Source organism: Pollicipes pollicipes, unplaced genomic scaffold (genome assembly GCF_011947565.3).
Source record: "Pollicipes pollicipes isolate AB1234 unplaced genomic scaffold, Ppol_2.1 Scaffold_1600;HRSCAF=1878_pilon_pilon_pilon, whole genome shotgun sequence".
Taxonomy (NCBI): Eukaryota; Metazoa; Arthropoda; class Thecostraca; order Pollicipedomorpha; family Pollicipedidae; genus Pollicipes; species Pollicipes pollicipes.
This window is the reverse complement of record NW_023595962.1, coordinates 24,825,315-24,842,692: the sequence shown is the minus strand read 5'-3', so window position 1 is coordinate 24,842,692 and position 17,378 is coordinate 24,825,315. Positions and strand designations below refer to the sequence as shown.

At 64.2% G+C, this 17,378-nt stretch overlaps 1 protein-coding gene across 1 annotated transcript in view; it reads right to left on the bottom strand.

Moving 5' to 3' along the window:
• Positions 1 to 1,269: 1,269 nt before the first annotated feature.
• Positions 1,270 to 17,378, bottom strand: part of LOC119114900 (Golgi-specific brefeldin A-resistance guanine nucleotide exchange factor 1) — a 17,791-nt gene continuing 1,682 nt past the window's right edge. The window contains exons 2-17 of the mRNA XM_037238962.1: positions 16,693 to 16,832; positions 15,431 to 15,500; positions 14,824 to 14,936; positions 13,981 to 14,116; positions 13,469 to 13,691; positions 12,836 to 12,934; positions 12,210 to 12,322; positions 8,655 to 8,896; positions 8,102 to 8,270; positions 7,238 to 7,396; positions 6,465 to 6,560; positions 4,212 to 4,418; positions 3,450 to 3,615; positions 2,685 to 2,784; positions 1,596 to 1,622; positions 1,270 to 1,288 (exon numbers count right to left, since the gene is read on the bottom strand). Coding sequence (XP_037094857.1) covers positions 1,270 to 1,288; positions 1,596 to 1,622; positions 2,685 to 2,784; positions 3,450 to 3,615; positions 4,212 to 4,418; positions 6,465 to 6,560; positions 7,238 to 7,396; positions 8,102 to 8,270; positions 8,655 to 8,896; positions 12,210 to 12,322; positions 12,836 to 12,934; positions 13,469 to 13,691; positions 13,981 to 14,116; positions 14,824 to 14,936; positions 15,431 to 15,500; positions 16,693 to 16,832 — 2,079 coding nt within the window. The remainder of the gene's footprint in view (positions 1,289 to 1,595; positions 1,623 to 2,684; positions 2,785 to 3,449; positions 3,616 to 4,211; positions 4,419 to 6,464; positions 6,561 to 7,237; positions 7,397 to 8,101; positions 8,271 to 8,654; positions 8,897 to 12,209; positions 12,323 to 12,835; positions 12,935 to 13,468; positions 13,692 to 13,980; positions 14,117 to 14,823; positions 14,937 to 15,430; positions 15,501 to 16,692; positions 16,833 to 17,378) is intronic.

Below are 17,378 nucleotides of genomic sequence, written 5' to 3'. Positions count from 1 at the left end.
GCCATTTTGCGTCGCGGCGAGACTCGTGCGGGAATTTCCACCGCGCCTTCGCGACACAGAACACAACTCGACAAGTCGCGGGCGTCTATTGCTGGCACCATTCAGACATCGCCTTCGCCCGCGGATGGCACGCGACCCGATCGTGAACAGCGCCGCCCTGGTGGACCGCGATGAGGCGTTGATTCACCACCGGCCCAACAGATGGGACGGCTATCGCTGAGCGGTCGGTGCACGCTCATCTGCTGAAGAAGTCGTCGGTGCTCTGAAAAGGAATGGAAATAGTGAGCCGCCATCAGTCCTGGACGTCCATCACGTCACGGCAATGCTGGGTGAGACGGCCACCCGTTTCCCATTCAGCAAACCAACACTCCAGCACCACCGAATGCGCTCCGCTGGCCGCCACTCCACCACATAGACGTCCGACGACAAGGCACGAGGTAGTGTGCATCGACTAAACTCCAGATGTGACAGTGATGACCGTTACCTGGCAACCATTCACACGACAACCAGCCAGAGATTCATAACAGGACGAAAGAACACGAGAAAATATATTTTGGATCAAGAAGGTAGCGCATTCATCTACTGATTACTATACAGTATTTACGAAAGTCCTACTGGAGGTCAGTGTGACATAGTGGTTTCCACAATAGTGCAGTACTTTAGGTCCTGGGTTATGAGGTTGTGAGCTGAAGAAGTGTTAGCGACAATATTCCGTTGTTTTGAATGTTCTGGGGTTATAGGCACCAGCTGATTGCACCACCCTGAAAGCCGACGATCGTTCCAGGTCACGGTCCAAAGAGGCGTGTTCCGAAGGTTTGCAAAACCATGTTCATAAAAACAGAAACCTTGAATGGCGGTGTCAGCGTCAGCTTCCATTGCACCGGACATCAACACAAACACGGATATAATGGCATTGATCTGAATGCCATCCGCTGCGAGCACCGTGGAAAACACCACAGTCGCTTCAAAGTGAGCGAGGCCCCAGCCCTCTCACCGCAGCGGCCTCCATCCGGAACATGGGCAAGCCGTCGGCCTGCGGCGGCGCGCCAGCTGTCGCTGCTGACGTCACGGCGCCGTCAGCTGGCGCCGAGCTGACGTCGCCTGCGGCCGGGCGCTGAGGCGGCACTGCCGGCGGCACGAGAGCAGGCTCGGAGGAGGAGGAGGAGGAGGCGGGCGGCGCTATCGGCGACGCCGCCGGCTGGGCGGAGGGCGGTGAGGCGGGTGTGACCAAAGGCACAGACGGCGCGTCAGGAGAGTAGGTGGGAAGCATCACCAAAGGCACGGCGGGCTGCTCGGAGGCCAGGCCCGGCGGCGACACCCCCAGAGGCGCGGCGGACAGCTCCAGCCCCGCGCTGGGGCCGGCCGCCACCGGCCCGGCCGCCTGCTCCTGCGCCGCAGCCCGCTCCGTCCCCAGCGCCGGCCCGCCGGCCGTCGGCACGGTCGGCAGCGGCTGCAGGAACACGGGCACCGGCGACGGCCCGGCCGACAGAGTCATCAGCGGCAGCGACGGCGGCTGGGCCGACGGCGGCGGCGGCGGCGCCGCAGGGGCCGGCGCCGGCGGCAACGGCGAGTGTAGCACCACGGCCGGCGCCGGCGGCACCAGCTCCTCGTGGTGCAGCGGGCTGTGGCACACGGGGGACGGCCGTCACCGGAGAGGCCTCGGCGCGCGGCCAGGGGCGCGGTCCGGGCCAGCACACGCGGAGGGAGGGAGGGAGGGAGGGAAAGAGGAAGGGAAGAAGGAGAAAGGGAAGGAGGGAGAAATGGAGGAATAGAGGGATGAATGGAGGGATAGGGAAAGAGAGGAGGGAGAAAGGGAGGAAGATGGGAAGGGAGGGAGGCAGAAAACGAAAGGGAGGACGGAAAGAGAGGGAGAGAGAGAGGGGGGAGGAGAGAGAGAGAGGGGACAGAGAGAGGGAGAGAGAGAGAGAGATCAGGGTCAGCATGTGGTACCGAATCCACTGCCAGAGTAGAGTGATGAGTTCAGAGGGCAGGAAAGGAGGGAGAGGTGAGCAGGAGATGTCAGCAGCCAAAGGTCATATGTCGGAGGTTAAGAATGAGGTCAGAGGACCGCTTTCTCGCACGCCAGAACCCCAACACCAGAGTCACCCAACAGGGGGACAAAAAGTACGCCAGGCAGCCGAGATGAGCCGGCTGACCGCAGAACAAACACGCACAGTGTCCGCAGTACAGGCGCTGCGCCCCTGCCCGCTACGCGTATAGCCAACACTCCAACATGACGACACACATACGAACCCATCTACCATTGATTAACCCGGCTCAATGTCAGTAACGTCCATGTCAACACACCGCCAGCGTGCGTCAGGAGCGGCCGGGGGGGGGGGGGGGGGCGGAGAGGGGCGGCCGCTGCGCCGCTGACCAGCCAGTGTGACGCACCCACCCGGCCGGCCGCACCTCCCTCATACTGGGCGCTCACCTGGCCGGCCGCACCTCCCTCATACTGGGCGCTCACATGGCCGGCCGCACCTCCCTCATACTGGGCGCTCACATGGCCGGCCGCACCTCCTCATACTGGGCGCTCACATGGCCGGCCGCACCTCCTCATACTGGGCGCTCAACTGGCCGGCCGCACCTTCCTCATACTGGGCGCTCACCTGGCCGGCCGCACCTCCCTCATACTGGGCGCTCACCTGGCCGGCCACACCTGCCTCATACTGGGCGCTCACCTGGCCGGCCGCACCTCCCTCATACTGGGCGCCACGGTCGGCTGCGGCTCGGCGCCCGGTGACCTCAGGTCAGCTCCGCTCGCGGTCGTCTTGATCTCGTCTGAAAACGGAGACATCCGCTGGTGACGCCACGCAGTCCACGCCGGCCGGACGGCAGGCGACGGCGGGCACTCGACAAGCGGGGAACCATGACAATCCGACGAGCCCCGCACAGCACACGATAAACGGCGACGATACGGCGGCGGTTCAGGCCCAATGGCGTCGTAACTGCCGGGGCACTTGTGCCACGGAGCGTCGCCTCAACGAACCTCGTCCTTGAGACCGTCGCCTGAACTTCCGCTTACAGGATAAAGGGCACAGATCAGGCCATCCGCGCTGCCGTGCTTCCAGGCGTGCCGGATTGGCGCGCGTCGGTTCGAGTTCGATGCCGCGGCCAGTGGCAGAGGCACACGTACCACCCGGTGGCACAGCGACGCACGCACCAGCCGCTGGTACAACGGTACACGCCATGCGCGGAGGGTGATGCTGGCGCGTCACTGCAGCGGCCTCGACCGCCTGGCTACGATCTGGCCGGCGGCCGACACGTGTAAGCGAGCGGCGCTGGCCGCCACAGAGGCGAACACGGCGGCGTCACCGGCGAGCCGCAGACGGCGGAGCACGCGCGCCGAGCCGCCGGCTGAGCCGCCAGCTAGCCGGTGCGGTAATCCGTGTGTCCGGAGCGGGTCTGTGTGCGCCTCTGGTCCGTCGACACATCACCGCACGTACTGGGCGGGTGGTTCCTGAAGACTTCCTCGCGCAGCGTCGGCAGGAAGGTGTCGATGCGGTCCCAGGTGATGGCCCAGAGCTGGGTGAAGCCCTCCGACGTGTGGAAGATGCCGGCTGTCTCCATCACCAGCAGCATGTTCTTCATCGACTCCGGGATCGCCTCGTGCTGCGGCCGGACACAACAGTCAGGCGCGGCGCCGCCGGGGGCTGCACTCACGCGTGCCAGGTGGACAGACGTGTGCCCAACAGGTCAGGCCCACGGCGGTTGGGAGAGGCATGTGTTTGAGTGGATACGGAAGCTAAATGTGTGGTTGTTACGGAGAGTCTCGTCACCAGGCCTAGCTCCGGTGGCCACACTCCACAACTGCTGCCACAGACGCCAGGGCACGCCCGTCATCCTAGCATGCAGCCAGCACACCACACACCGTTGCCTCTCCCCCCCCCCCCCCCCGCTCCGGCCCGGAACCGGAACACTGGAGCCGGAGCCAAAACCTGAGCCTCGACTTGAACCTCAACCCACCCCTGGCCTCGGTCCTGACACCAACACTTACCCCGACCCCGACTTCGACTCCGACTCCGACCCCGGCTCCGACTCCGACCCCGACCCCGATCCCGACTCCGACTCCGACCCCGACTCCGACTCCGACTCCGACTCCGACTCCGACCCCGACTCCGACCCCGACCCCGACCCCGACCCCGAACCGAACCCCGACCTTGACCCGAACCCCGACCCTGACCCCGACCCCTCAGCACAGGACGCACCAGCAGGTCGGCCCGGTCGGCGTGCAGGTACTTGTCCATGAAGTCGAGGATGGTGAGCCAGAGCGCCGTGAAGGTGGGCAGTGACAGCAGCGGCGTCAGGTGCTGCAGGAACACCTTACACAACAGCGTGGCCGCGCGCATCCGCGTCTCCTCCAGCCCCGCCGCCGGCGACGGCTCCAGCAGCTTCGCCAGCAGCGGGAACAGCACCTGCAGGACGCCGTGAGGTGAGCTAGACAACTGGAGTTATACGACGCCAGCAGAGCCGGACGCAGAGCAGGACCGTTCCGCGTTTGTGCGGCAGTCGGAGGCTCGGCGCAGGGCAGAACACTGCAGTTTGCACGGCGCCCATCAGACGGCGGGCCGGCCCAGGTCAGGGTTTGTACGGCAACTTCATTATGGCGGAAGGGGGCGGGCGAGCACACGTCTTGGCTTGCGGAGAGCATGAGAGGCGGGGACGGGACAGGCTGTGGGCAGGCGGGGAGGCGGGGATGGGACAGGCTGTGGGCAGGCGGGGAGGTGGGGGTGGGCCAGACGGTGGGCAGGCGGGGAGGCGGGGATGGGACGGGCTGTGGGCAGGCGGGGAGGTGGGGATTGGACGGGCTGTGGGCAGGCGGGGAGGTGGGGATGGGACGGGCTGTGGCAGGCGGGGAGGTGGGGATGAGACGGGCTGTGGGCAGGCAGGGAGGTGGGGATTGGACGGGCTGTGGGCAGGCGAGGAGGCGGGGATGAGACGGGCTGTGGGCAGGCGAGGGGGCGGGGATGGGCCAGACTGTGGGCAGGCGGGGAGGCGGGGATGGGACGGGCTGTGGGCAGGCGGGGAGGTGGGGATTTGACAGGCTGTGGGCAGGCGAGGGGGCGGGGATGGGCCTGACTGTGGGCAGGCGAGGAGGCGGGGATGGGCCTGACTGTGGGCAGGCGGGGAGGTGGGGATGGGACAGGCTGTGATCAGCCGGGGAGCACACGGCGTCTGACGGGGTAGCAGGGCCACGCTAATGCCAAGCCAGAGTCGGTTCACATCACCAGAGCCCCTGTACAGGCGCGTGCTCAGGGAAGTCGCCAACTCCACTCAGACCAGGGCTAGTGTGGCAGGGCACGCTCAGACTGGGTCAAGTCAGCCGGCGAACACTACCGTGACCTTTCTGAGCTAGAGCTGTTTCTGAGCTACGCAGGTAAACCGTTGCGCCACAATGCATTGACCTTGACGTAAGCCCGATCCAAGGCGAGCGCCACCTTACGGCATCTCACCTATGGTGGCATTTCAGTACATAGAGTTAAGGCCTACGACATAACACAAGACAGGCAGCAGTTCACGTGTTGGCTGCAAACGAGCTATTTGGGGATGCGAATATTCTACCCGTCCAACAAAGCGAAAACAGTGCGACGAAGACCTTTTGTGGCGGGCTTGATCCCCGTGACTTGCATTTATTTTCATTCCAAACCACTTCACTCCCATCTCATCCATTTGCTGGTGAGTTTCGCCGTCGACCAGCGGCTTCAAGTTGTGGCTTTCGATCTAAAGCACTGTGTTTCGTTCCTTCATTACATTCTCTTTAGAAAGAACCTCACAGAACTGAACTACGAATCTGCGCAAGTTCAAATTGTGTCGCATGAATGCTTTCAACAAATGAAGCAGTTCAACCGACGCACCTACTAGCACAGCACTGACGAATACACACCTTCAGCGGAAAAAGCCGATTTCTCGCCCGTGTGCTTACACGTCGCGATCCCAAAAAGCGCACACTTGTGGCTTCACCCCATGAAGCCAGGCCCTGATGGAGCAGACCAGGAGACCACCCGCCCCGGCTGTGCGCCCGCCTCTCCCCCTCCCGTGGCGCGCCGCCGCCCCGGCCCGCGGGGCTGGCTGTTCACCTGCGGAACGCTCGGCCCCACCCACCGCCGCCGCGTGTCGGCCGGTCCGCGCCGGTCTGAGTCGTACGCGTGTCCCGGACCGCCACACGGCCTGCCCGAAAACATCACATGTGGGCGTGCGTGCGTGCGTGCGTGTGAGCGAACGTGCGTGCGCGCGTGCGTGCGTGCGTGCGTGCGCGAGTGTGAGCGAGCGAGCGTGCGTGCGTGCGTGCGTGCGTGCGTGCGTGCGTGCGTGCGTGCGTGCGTGCGTGCGTGCGTGCGTGCGTGCGTGCGCGCGTGCTTGCGTGTGTCGGGGAAGCGTGTGGCCGCGTCCGGGGTTCGCGAGCGGGCGGGTGGAGCGTGCAGCGCCGTCCGAGCGCAGCCCAGAGCGGACGTCAAACTGACCTTGTGGAAGCAGGCCTCCCACTCAGTTGGCGCCAGCGCCTGCAGGTCGTGCACCAGCAGAGAGCGCTGCAAGTAGGTCACGGCGCTGGCTCGCACCTGCCGCCCGAACGAGGTCAGGTCAACGCCAGGTCAGGGTCAGGGTCGTGGCGGGGTTCGGCGGCTCGGTCAGCCGCTCGAAACTCACTACAGAACATGAAATTGAAACACGGCTCAGCGCTGTCCGCCCTCCTCAGGTCGCAGGATGCTCCCTCCTCAGGTCGCAGGGCGCTCCCTCCTCAGGTCGCAGGGCGCTCCCTCCTCAGGTCGCAGGGTGCTCCCTCCTCAGGTCACAGGGTGCTCCCTCCTCAGGTCGCAGGGCGCTCCCTCCTCAGGTCGCAGGGCGCTCCCTCCTCAGGTCCCAGGGCGCTCCCTCCTCAGGTCGCAGGGCGCTCCCTCCTCAGGTCCCAGGGCGCTCCCTCCTCAGGTCACAGGGCGCTCCCTCCTCAGGTCACAGGGCGCTCCTCTTGGGTCGCTTCAAGATCAGTGCTTGATTATCAATGATCAACGTTGTCAGAGTCGGGAAAACTTACATGGCAGACAAATTAATCGAAAAACATAACATACGACACATGAACATACTTAATCGAAATAAAATCGGTGGTCCATGAAGCCCTTCCCTCACATACCACCCGAAGCGACATGTCCAACGGCTCGGCCGTCACCAACGGGACGCGAGCCTGCCTCCGGCCTGTCGTCCCGTCACCTCCCCTCTGCCCGGCCCCTGCCCGGCTGACCTGGCGCCGGGGGTCGCAGCATAGGCGTGCGATGCCCTGCAGCAGCGGGCACCAGCCTCCCTCCCACAGGCTGTCCAGCTGACCGCGGCGGCTGGGCTCGCTGAACCAGCCGAAGATGTGGGCCGCCCGCGTGTGCAGCGTGTGCATCAGGTCCAGCAGCTGGAGACGGCCGCCACACACAGCCGTCACGGGGGAGGACACGGGACGTAAGAGACGGGAGGTCCAGCAGCTGGAGACGGCCGCCACATACAGCCGTCACGGGGGAGGACACGGGACGTGGGAGACGGGGGTCCAGCAGCTGCAGACGGCCGCCACACACAGCTGTCACGGGGGAAGACACGGGACGTGGGAGACGGGGTCCAGCAGCTGACAACAGTGGGAAAACGGAGAACATGCGGAAGTCGTGTATGACAGTTGGCGACAAAGCCCATACACAATGCCCTGAGAATCACGTAATAGCAATGACACAATACAGAATCACAACTGTTTTGCACCAATAGCTTCTTCGACCGGCCCCAAAGCACCGTACCACAGAGCAGTGCAGCGGGACCACTGGGACAATCTGCCGGTCTGCCTGGTCTGTCTGCTGACCTCCACTGCTGACCTGTCACCTGTCACTATGTGCACTGACCCACACTGTCATTTGGTGGTGCCAGACCACCTTCTCTGACATGTGCGGTGAACTCCACCCACTGACCCGGGAGACCTGATCTGCCTTATCTGACCTTACCTGACCTGATCTAGATGACCACCTGCCGGTACCCCGTTCTCGTGATCCGACGTGATCTAAACCACCCTAATCTGACCTAACTTCCGCTGGCATGCCGCCGTCGTGACCCGCCTCGTGACCTGACCCGTCCTGACCTGTATGGCGATCTGGTGGTAGCCGGCCGGCAGCTCGGCCTCCGAGTCGCTCTCGTCGGCGTCGTAGTTGCGGGCGGTGGTGGCGGCGGCGGCGGCGGCCGGCGGGGGGCGGCCCTCGTCCCGGCGGCGGCCGCGCCTCTTACGGCCCGGCCCAGCTGACGGCGCCGGCCTGCCGCACACACACACATAAAGGTCACTGGCCACTGGTCACTGGTCACTGGTCACTGGTCACTGGCCACTGGCCACTGGCCACTGGCCACTGGCCACTGGCCACTGGTCACTGGTCACTGGTCGCATATTACTGGTCACAGATCACTGGTCACTGGTCACTGGTTACTGGTCAGAGCACTGGTCACTGGTCACTTGTCACTGGTCACAGATTACTGGTCAGAGATCACTGGTCACTGGCCACAGATTACTGGTCAGAGATCGCTGGTCACAGATTACAGATCGAAAGTCATTGGTCATTGGTCACTGGTCATTGGCCACTGGTCACAGGTCACAGGTCATAGGTCACAGGTCACCGGTCCGAGGTCAGTCTCACCCCTCTCACCTGTTGGCCGCCAGACGCGCCTGCAGCCCAGCCTCCACGAACGTGCGCAGACACTGGACGCACGGCTGGAAGTTGTCGGCCGTGATGTAGGCGGCGTCGCGGATCAGGAAGGCCAGACTGTCGGCCGCCTTGGCGAACGACACCGGGTCGTGGAAGAGCACCTCCCGGTCGTGCGTGATGTTGAACTGGTTGACGGGCAGTGCGCGCATCTGCAGCGGCTCGATCTCACCCTCGCGGCCCACCTGCCGATGACACAGAGTAAGGTCACACACCGTCTGCCCCGGCCCACCTGCCGACAACACAGAGTAACGTCACACACTGTCCGGCCCGGCCCACCCGCCGACGACACAGAGCAACGTCACACACTGTCCAGCCAGGCCCACCTGCCGACAACACAGAGTAACGTCACACACTGCCCGGCCCGGCCCACCTGCCGACAACACAGAGTAACGTCACACACCGTCCGGCCCACATGCCGACAACACAGAGTAACGTCACACACTGTCCGGCCCGGCCCACCCGCCGACAACACAGAGTAACGCCACACACTGTCCGGCCCGGCCCACCCGCCGACAACACAGAGTAACGTCACACACTGTCCGGCCCGGCCCACCCGCCGACAACACAGAGTAACGTCACACACCGTCTGCCCCGGCCCACCTGCCGACAACACAGAGTAACGTCACACACCGTCCGGCCCACCTGCCGACGACACAGAGTAACGTCACACACCGTCTGCCCCGGCCCACCTGCCGACAACACAGAGTAACGTCACACACCATCTGCCCCGGCCCACCTGCCGACAACACAGAGTAACGTCACACACCGTCTGCCCCGGCCCACCCGCCGACGACACAGAGTAACGTCACACACTGCCCGGCCAGGCCCACCTGCCGACAACACAGAGTAACGTCACACACCGTCTGCCCCGGCCCACCTGCCGACAACACAGAGTAACGTCACACACCGTCTGCCCCGGCCCACCCGCCGACAACACAGAGTAACGTCACACACCGTCTGCCCCGGCCCACCTGCCGACAACACAGAGTAACGTCACACACCGTCTGCCCCGGCCCACCCGCCGACAACACAGAGTAACGTCACACACCGTCCGGCCCGGCCCACCTGCCGACGACACAGAGTAACGTCACACACCATCTGCCCCGGCCCACCCGCCGACAACACAGAGTAACGTCACACACCGTCTGCCCCGGCCCACCTGCCGACAACACAGAGTAACGTCACACACCGTCTGCCCCGGCCCACCCGCCGACAACACAGAGTAACGTCACACACCGTCCGGCCCGGCCCACCTGCCGACGACACAGAGTAACGTCACACACCATCTGCCCCGGCCCACCCGCCGACAACACAGAGTAACGTCACACACCGTCTGCCCCGGCCCACCCGCCGACAACACAGAGTAACGTCACACACCGTCTGCCCCGGCCCACCTGCCGACAACACAGAGTAACGTCACACACCGTCTGCCCCGGCCCACCCGCCGACAACACAGAGTAACGTCACACACCATCTGCCCCGGCCCACCTGCCGACAACACAGAGTAACGCCACACACTGTCCGGCCAGGCCCACCCGCCGATGACACAGAGTAACGTCACACACCGTCTGCCCCGGCCCACCTGCCGACAACACAGAGTAACGTCACACACCGTCTGCCCCGGCCCACCCGCCGACAACACAGAGTAACGTCACACACCGTCCGGCCCACCTGCCGACAACACAGAGTAACGCCACACACTGTCCGGCCAGGCCCACCCGCCGATGACACAGAGTAACGTCACACACCGTCTGCCCCGGCCCACCTGCCGACAACACAGAGTAACGTCACACACCGTCTGCCCCGGCCCACCCGCCGACAACACAGAGTAACGTCACACACCATCTGCCCCGGCCCACCTGCCGACAACACAGAGTAACGCCACACATTGTCCGGCCAGGCCCACCCGCCGATGACACAGAGTAACGTCACACACCGTCCGGCCAGGCCCACCTGCCGACAACACAGAGTAACGTCACACACCGTCTGCCCCGGCCCACCTGCCGACAACACAGAGTAACGTCACACACTGTCCGGCCAGGCCCACCTGCCGACAACACAGAGTAACGTCACACACCGTCCGCCCCGGCCCACCTGCCGACAACACAGAGTAACGTCACACACCGTCTGCCCCGGCCCACCCGCCGACAACACAGAGTAACGTCACACACCATCTGCCCCGGCCCACCTGCCGACAACACAGAGTAACGCCACACACTGTCCGGCCAGGCCCACCCGCCGATGACACAGAGTAACGTCACACACCGTCCGGCCAGGCCCACCTGCCGATGACACAGAGTAACGTCACACACCATCTGCCCCGGCCCACCTGCCGACGACACAGAGTAACGTCACACACCATCCGGCCCGGCCCACCTGCCGACAACACAGAGTAACGTCACACACCGTCTGCCCCGGCCCACCTGCCGACAACACAGAGTAACGTCACACACCGTCTGCCCCGGCCCACCTGCCGACAACACAGAGTAACGTCACACACCATCTGCCCCGGCCCACCTGCCGACGACACAGAGTAACGTCACACACCATCCGGCCCGGCCCACCTGCCGACAACACAGAGTAACGTCACACACTGTCCGGCTAGGCCCACCTGCCGACAACACAGAGTAACGTCACGCACCGTCTGCCCCGGCCCACCTGCCGACAACACAGAGTAACGTCACACACCGTCCGGCCCGGCCTGGGCTGTACTGAGCCACAGCCCCCTACCACCGCCTCTGCCGCACCACGTCAGCATGGTCTGCAAAGAAGTCACTAACCAGTAGTAAATTTAGTAGATCAGAAAATGGTATTGATATAATGCTCATGCAGCCGGTCTCATGCTAAGAGACTCGCTTCAAACCATTCAAAACAACTTCTAAAATAATTACCTGTGACATAATTTTTTCGTAGCGATTTTTCAGGGCCGTTTTAGCTTTAATAGCAGGAGCGCAACGCCGTCGTTCAAGAGTCAAAACATCAAACGCTGTTTCTGAGAGCAGTAGGAAGCATAACTTTCTGGTTTCTTTCTGGTACACTGGGAGGCCTTAGCACATCAGTACATCGCGGGTCCTCCTTGGGGCTCATACCAGTTGTCAGCTCCCCCCCCCTCCCCCTTCCCTCTTCGCTGATGGCATCGAAACCAGGCGCAAACGGCTTGACTCTGCTTCTGTGACAACAATCTATCCCGCCCCCCGCCCCACCCTCAGTCCACTACTGACGTACACCGCTGCGGCTGCCGGGCAGCACACCAGGCCGGTGCGGCACCTCCCCGCGCCCGCCGGCTGGGGCCGGTGTCCCTCCCGCCCCACCCTCAGTTAACTACTGACGTACACCGCTGCGGCTGCCGGGCAGCACACGAGGCTGGTGCGGCACCTCCCCGCGCCCGCCGGCTGGGGCCGGTGTCCCGCCCCGCCCCAGCGTCAGGTCAGCGCCTCGGCGCGGCCGCCCGCCGCTGACAGCGGTGACCTGTTGACCTGCTGACCGGCTACTGACCAGGATCCAGCCGCCGGTGCCGGCGGGCCGGGTCTGCTCGGAGGCCACGCGACCCGACAGCTCCGACATGCTGTGGAATGGTGCTCCCTGCGGCCGGAGGCCCGGCTGCTGACCTGGGGGCACACAGAGGTCACACAGGAGTTATACAGGTGTCACACAAGGGTCAGACAGATGTCAGACGGGTTCATAGTGGTCCCACCAGGGTCAGACAGAGGTCACCTAGAGGTCACGCAGGGGTCGCATAGGGGTCACACAGCGGTCAAAGGTCACGTAGGTGGACAGGAGCATGAGAACAAAGTCACGTGCTTTGAGGCAAGAGTCGACATACGACAGAACCCTGCACTGACGGGCATAGCGCTCACTCCAGTCAGAAGCCTGCAGCGGTTGCCGGGATAGCCAAGCCACGCCGGTGAAACTGATCAGTGGCCATGCCGGCAACGACTACATCACACAACCGGTACCCGCAGTCGCAAAAAACCTGCACCGCATATGACGCATCTCTTCCCCACGGCCAATGCTGGGACAGCCGGCGCCAGCGAGTGGTGCCCCAGCCCGCCTTAACCCCACGGTCCGGTGTGTGGCCGGTGGCGGCGCCAGAGAGGAGGCGGCGCCGGCACCGCGCTCACCTCTTGGCTCGTAGAGCTCCGAGTCGCTGTAGCACTTGTCCGACGCGTTACCCGAGTCTTGCGTGCCGTCGCTGGCCACCTGCTCCGTGTCGGAGACGGCTGCAATACAGGCGGGGATCCGGTCAGGTCAGGTCAGGTCAGGTCAGGTCAGTTCAGGTCAGGTCAGGTCGGGTCAGGGCGGGTTAAGACGCGACCATCAAATAGGTTCCGTAGGTACTATTAAATCGATACAGTGCACACAGATGAGTGGATTACATACCAGTTCAGTCTGGTCAATTTACCAGAGGTGAGCACCTGTGTGAACGGTGTGATGGCGCGAATCACCTCGGAGCTGATTCACACGTCTCAGTTACACAGCACGGGCCACTATCCCAAACACAACCGCTCTCAGCGGATGAAACACGGGTTAAACAAGACCGCCAATCAGACTCGAAACAAACCGCCGACAGTTCGGTCACGTGACACCAGCGCTCGAGAGTGGCCTCGCGTACATGACCCCGTGGCCTCCCCCGACCCCTTGACTGACCTCACGTGCATGAAACCGTGGCAGTGACCGCTACGGAATCCTCTCGTGACCCCGTGAGTGACCTTCACGTGCCCGTTACGAAGACCCCCGACGACCGTGTGACTGACCTTGCGCCTCCGCCGGCACCGCCTCGCCAGCCACCACGGCCGGCGGCCGGGCGCCGGCGCCCACGCACTCCAGCAGCGTGAAGAGCACGGCCCAGTCGGCGGCGGCCGTCACCGAGCCGGCGGCCGTCCGCAGCAGCTGGTGCAGGCCGGCTGTCGCCTGCCGGCTCACCTGCTGCAAGCAGCTGCCGCGCAGCAGCAGCAGCATGCGCAGCGACTGCAGCACCTGGCGACGGCGCGGCGACGGCCGGTCAGGCGCAGGAGCGGCTGGGGAGGGGAGGGGGAGCGCTCCTGCGGCGGCTGGTCAGGCGCAGGAGCGGCTGAGGAGGTGAGGGGGAGCGCGCTCCACCGTGCGCACAACAGGAACGAGTGTAAAGGGACCGTGATCGACACCGAAAACGACAACGAAGATACAAGACCGAGACTCCCCAGGGGCACGACAGCGTTGCGACGGGTACACGGACCTGGCAGGTGCCGCCCGGTACCGTGGCCGGCCACCGCGCCGCCGTGCGTACCTGGCAGGTGAGCTCCTCGCGCCGCACCAGCCGGATGACCAGTCTGATGAGGCCCACCATGCCGCGCTCCATCAGCTGGCTGTGGTGTGATGCCGACGCCGACATCACCACCGAGTAGAATGTGGTTGCGCACCGACTGCCACAGCGGGCGCCGCGCGGTCCCTGCCGAGCCGGCGGGACGGGGCTGTCACCAGTGGTGTTTGGTGCCGAGACAGAAGCAGCAACGGGACCGTCACCAGTGGTGCACGGTGCCGAGACAGCAACAACGGTGTCGTCACCAGTGGTGCTACGGTTCCGAGACAACAACAACGAGACCGTCAGCAGTGGTGCTGCAACGGTGGAGGGGAGACGGAAGGCACACTTTGATACTCATCAGTGGTGCACACCGCGGAGAGAGGCGCACCACGGAGTCACCAGTGGTGAAGAACGGGGAGGGAGGCACACCGCTGAGTCACCAGCGGTGCACACTGGCAGAGGCGCACCACGGACCCACCAGTGGTGCGCACCGGGGAGAGAGGCAAACCATTCAGTCACCAGTGGTGCTGCCGCCTCGGGCGCATTCAGCACCAACACTCTTACAGTCACCCGTGGCAGCCAATTGTCATCATAATGGACTGCATTGAACAAGATCTAAAGGCGGATAGGCTTTGCTAGGTCTGACCAGTCGAGCTAACTTCCCATTAACGCATTAAGACTGGGCAATCAAACATGAGGTTTGATTGCATCTAATGAAAAGTTGTATGCACGTGGGTAAGGTGGCTGACGGAATTTCCGCCAAATAGGACGATGAACCATCAGCACACGGAAGCGGCGGCGGCGGCGGCGGCGGCGGCGGGCACTGACCGGTTCTGGATGACCACCTTGATGAGGATCTCGAGGAAGAACGAGGCCGAGTCCTCGTCGAAGCTGGAGCCCTGCGCGGGGCCGTCCGGGCCGTGGCTGGCCAGGATCAGGGCCTGATGTGGCGGAGAGGCGTCAGGCAGGCAGCACGGGAGCGGGCGGGCGGCGGCCGCCACCGACGGCGACAAGCACCACCACACAGATCATGCGCATTGTAAAAGATCCAGTAACGCAACGCAGCGGATCTTCCGCGCGCACAGGTCCATTCCGCCGTGGTCCGAGATTGAAGCAGCGACGTCGGGCGCTTGCAGCGATGCGCCGCCTGACCATGGCCCACCGACGGCTGCCATCACATCACTGCGTCGCGAGCGCGCACTAACATCGGTCAGCCCTCACCGTCCACTCGTACCCTGCCATGACATGTATACATTGCCCCTCCACTTGTTCTGCCCCCGCTCCATCCAGCCTCCCCTGACCACCTCGTGCAGCGAGTCCAGCCGCCGGCGTCCCCCCCCCCCCACGCCCCCGCTAACCGCCGCTTTCTCGCTCGCACCATGTCATGACACACACCACACTCACGTCCACGTCACGATGACGTCACGCTGTGTACCTTGACCAGCTCGTGCAGCGAGTCCATGCGCAGGAACTTGGACTCGGTGACGAGCAGCTCCGGGTGACCACTCGCGGATGACGCGCTGAGCGCGCGCCTTGTGCTCCACGTCCTCCGGCGACGGCTGCTTGGCCACCTGAGACTCTGCGGCCAGACGGGCAGGTCAGGGCAGGGGAAGGTTAGGGCAGAGCAGGGCAGGCTCCCGGTGGGGCAGGGCAGGGCAAGGTAAACGCAGGGCTGGTCCACAGCAGGGCAGGGCAGGGCAGGTCACGGCAGGGCAGGGCAGGATAGTGCAGGGCAGGGAAACGTCACAACAACGAGGTAGTGTTTTGCACACTACCTTCACCAAGAGTGTTTTCATTTATTCACTCCGGCAGGGTTTGCGTCACGCATGGTTACTTGTTAAAGCCCGACGAGTGTCCGTTTCCCAGCGCTCCACTCTCTCCTGCCCTGTCCAGGGAGCATCCCCCGCCGGCCGTGCCGTACCTGTGTCCGAGCGCGATGTACGAGTACAGCGAGCTGAGCAGGCTGGTCTCCGGCCGCTGTGTGACGGCCGCCGGCTCCCGCAGCAGGCTGACCCGGCCCGTCCGGCTCAGGAAGTCCGCCGCCTGACGACAGGCGGGCGTCAGACAGGCGGCGGCGGACAGGCGGTGTCAGACAGGCGTCACGTCAGACAGGCGTCACGTCAGACAGGCGGTGGACGGACAGGCGCGGGACGAACAGGCGCAGGCGAACAGGCGTAGGGACGAGCGGGGTAGTGGGAGAACGGGCACAGGGTAGGCAGCCACAGGGGAAGGTCAGAAGAGTTCACACACAGGGAACACAAGCACATGGGTACGGACAAGATCGACGAGTTGGTTATCATCGCTGTCTGGCCCATTGTGACCAAAGCATTCGGACAAAAGCATACATGTTGGGTGAGCAATGATCACAAAAGCGGCCTACACGCCTGTGTAATTTTGTCATGGCCAAAATGCGTTGGTTTCAAAAGGCTCCTTGTGCCAACTTCTGGTCATTGCTGCCGCCGTTCGGAACTACCTTCCAAGAGCGACGGCAGCAAACAGCAGCTGACAACCGACCGTGACGATCGATCAACGGCCTGACCGTGACAAACGCAGCCAGTAGTCCGCCCAGCCCTCGCGTTCCCATGATGACCTCCCGACCCCTTGGAAATGCCCTTCTGACCCCGCACGGCCCCCTCTGACCGGCTGGCGGCGGCTCTGACCTCGGTGACCTCCGTCGACAGCAGGCGGCAGCGGTACAGCTGCAGCAGACAGTCCAGCAGGTTGCGCCAGCCGTCGCGCAGTATGTCCGCGTGCCGGTGCGTCAGCGTGAAGACGGTGCGGGCCGCCAGCTGGGCCTTCGTGTTGGCGCCGAACGACAGCACCAGGCTCTCCGGGCTCTGGGGACGACCGCCGGCGCCGGGTAAGCGGGGTGACCGCCGGGTAAGCGGGGTGACCGCCGGGTAAGCGGGGTGACCGCCGGGTAAGCGGGGTGACCGCCGGGTAAGCGGGGTGACCGCCGGGTAAGCGGGGTGACCGCCGGGTAAGCGGGGGACCGCCGGGTAAGCGGGGTGACCGCCGGGTAAGCGGGGTGACCGCCGGGTAAGCGGGGTGACCGCCGGGTGAGTGGGGTGACCGCCGGGTGAGTGGGGTGACGCCGGGTGAGTGGGGTGACGGAGCCGGGGACGGGCTCCGGGGACGACCGCCGACGCCGACGTATCGGTGCTGCTGTGTCGGTGATGCTGTGTGGGCGCTGCTGTGTCGGTGCTGTGTCGGTGCTGCTGTGGCCGTACTGCTGTGCCGGTGCTGCTGTGTCGGTGCTGTGTCGGTGCTGCTGTGTCCGTACTGCCGTGCCGGTGCTGCTGTGTCGGTGCAGCTGTCAGTGGGACAGGATGGCACAGCAGCAGAGACGGGCACCGCGACAACCGCTCCGAACTTAACAGACA